This window comes from Sprattus sprattus (assembly GCF_963457725.1).
Source record: "Sprattus sprattus genome assembly, chromosome: 9".
NCBI classification, from domain to species: domain Eukaryota; kingdom Metazoa; phylum Chordata; class Actinopteri; order Clupeiformes; family Clupeidae; genus Sprattus; species Sprattus sprattus.
The window spans coordinates 9,131,089-9,133,974 of NC_137928.1; the positions used below are offsets into that span (position 1 = coordinate 9,131,089).

The 2,886-nt window shown below is 49.8% G+C and overlaps 1 protein-coding gene across 1 annotated transcript in view; it reads right to left on the minus strand.

Annotated features, from left to right (window-relative positions):
• Positions 1-2,886, minus strand: part of robo2 (roundabout, axon guidance receptor, homolog 2) — a gene marked incomplete at both ends in the record, with an annotated part of 341,250 nt that overhangs the window by 51,633 nt on the left and 286,731 nt on the right. Inside the window, 1 exon segment of the mRNA XM_080844592.1 lies at positions 2,160-2,202. Within this exon segment, the coding sequence (XP_080700718.1) occupies positions 2,160-2,202 (43 nt within the window).

Below are 2,886 nucleotides of genomic sequence, written 5' to 3' on the forward strand. Positions count from 1 at the left end.
TTTGGCGGCGGCCAATGAGCGGCCGGGAACAGACGCGGCTTCATTTGCTATAGTCTAATTAATGCAATAAACATGTCGGGTAACAAATGAACACATTTTCCCCCTTCCGTCAGACGGCCACCGCCCCAGAGCCCAGAGCCAGTGGGCAGATGGGCAGAGAGGGAAGCAACATCTGGACCATCAACAGCGCCAACACACGTACTGATCAAAGGCCTGGCACTGGAGCGGAAGGGCTTTAGACAAAACATGTTTCTTTAGCTATTGCTAAAGGTGTTTTTTGTTTGAGTCGTGAGCTGGACTGCAGACATGACAAATGATCAAGAAGTGATAATGGCTCTCCATGTGAGTGAATGTTTATATAATGTAAGTCTTAACATGGACAAAGATGAATGAAAAAGGGGGGAGGGGGGGGGGGGGGTGTGATCACTCACTCACACATTCAGGCCACACACACATTCTTTCTCTTTTTAGCTCTCTGGCTTTCTCTTTCTTCCTGAAACAGACAGACACACACACACACACACACACACACACACACACACACACACACACACACACACACACACACACACACACAGACACCTAGATAGGCCAGAACTTGACTGGAAGCAGAGGGGACTTCCCCAGAGCTAAGTGGAGTGGATTTAGGGAGTCAGGTGTGATCAGGGCTAACAGTGTGACTGTGAGAGCAGAACGAGCAGGTACAGCAGAGGTGTCTCCTCTCCTCTGTCTCCTCTCCTCTGTCTCCTCTCCTCTCTCTCCTCTCCTCTCTCTCCTCTCCTCTGTCTCCTCTCCTCTCTCTCCTCTCCTCTCTCTCCTCTCCACTCCCCTCTCTCCTCTCTTTCCTCCCCTCTCTCCTTTCTCTCCTCTCCCCTCTCTCCTCTCCTCCTCTACACTCTCTCCTCTTTCCTCCCCTCTCTCCTCTCTTTCCTCCCCTCTCTCCTTTCTCTCCTCTCCCCTCTCTCCTCTCCTCTCCACTCCCCTCTCTCCTCTCTTTCCTCCCCTCTCTCCTTTCTCTCCACTCCCCTCTCTCCTCTCTCTCCTCTCCACTCCCCTCTCTCCTCTCCTCCTCTCTCCTCTCCACTCCCCTCTCTCCTCTCCTCCTCTCTCCTCTTTCCTCTCCCCTCTCTCCTCTCTCAGGAGGTTCCTCTAGTGCAGGCAGCATTCTGAGACAGTAACTGGTGTCATTCAAATCAGGGCCCTCTTCAGAGCCCCGCGCCCCCAACCGAGCACAGAGCCGCTTTGAGGGGGGCTTCAGAGAGAGAGAGAGAGAGAGAGGGAGATAGAGACAGAGAGAAAGGAGGGGGGAGCACCTCCGCACCTCCTCTCCCCAGGGTAATTATTTTTACATTATTACACATGCTCATATTCCCGCCGCCCGCATGAGGTGACAGGCAAATTTATCACTCCGGGGGGCAAGGGGGGGCCGGGGGTGGGGGGGGTAAGAGGGGGGGGGGGGTGTTCAGGGACGGCGCGTGCCGAAGATAAATGATAAAATAAAACCTCTCTCTGCTTAAATTGTTTCTGCTAATTCTTTCAAGGAGATTTATGAGAGAGCCTATCAACGCATGAACATGTGTGTGTCTTCGTGTGGCTTCAATGGATGTCTGTGTGTGTCAGTGTGTGTGTGTGTGTGTGTGTGTGTGCGTGTGTGTGTGAGTGTGTGTGTGTGTGTGTGTGTGTGTGTGTGTGTGTGTGTGTGTGTGCGCGTGTGTGTGTCTGGTGTGTGTGTGTAGACAGGCACAGCACACAAACACGTATTGGTTATCGGTAGATGCATCTGTCATATATGAACGGTATGGAGTCGACTTTGACATACAAATGATGCTTGGGGCTGATGGCGCTGCTGATCCAAGGACGTTAGGGTGGCGACGCGAGGGGAGGGCAGCTAGCAGCCAGGCTCTGCCTCCCAGCCCCGCGATAACAATACGGGCAAGCGGATAACGGCTTTGCAGAGGTTAACTCGAATGATGGACAGAATATGAATGTGCTCCAAAAAAAAAGGAGGGGAGAGGGGGGAAAATGGAACCTTACCTCATGAAGGTTAAAAACGCTGATTGGCATAGTGATAATACTCACAGCTGTGTTTGGCTCCCCTTTGGATTAAAACAAAAAATGAAATGATGTAAAGAAGAGGGAAAAAAAGGAAAAGTTCTCACCTTCCATTGCTCATCAGACCGCCGTCGACTCTCTGGAATGTGACTGCGATGTCATCATATCACATAGAGTAGAGAGAGAGAGAGAGAGAGAGAGAGAGAGAGAGAGCAAAAAAAAAAGAAGAAAAGAGAGAGGAGAGGAGGGGAGAGAGAAATAAACCACAAGCTGTGAACACCCATTTGACCTTTAGTTTCTCTCTTTTTTCTTCCTCTGATGAAGGATGGATCAACCGAAGTGATGGTTCTTAATAAATAACATTAGAAACGAGCCCACAGGCCTATAAACAGCCATAACCCCACAGCTAATAACCTCATCCTGCATTCATAAACACCCTCTTTGTAATCTCATGCATTAAATAAAATCATAAAATAAGCCCAAATGCTGCCCCCAGTTTGCTGTGTTTACTACTGTTTTGCATTTACAGAGGGAGGGCGTCTCTCTCTCTCGATCTGATGCGGAGAGAGAGAACTCATTATGTCTTTAAGATATCAGTGTGATGGGAAGGGGCTGGGGGATAGTTAATCAATATGAGTTACACATTCTCATATACAGAGAGAGAGAGAAGCCAGTGGTGGGGGTGAGTGAGACACTGTGTGTGTGTGTGTGTGTGTGTGTGTGTGTGTGTGTGTGTGTGTGTGTGTGTGTGTGTGTGTGTGTGTGTGTGTGTGTGAGCGCACGTATAGCCAGGCCCATTAAATTGATCTATGGATGATAAGGGCTCGTCTTTGT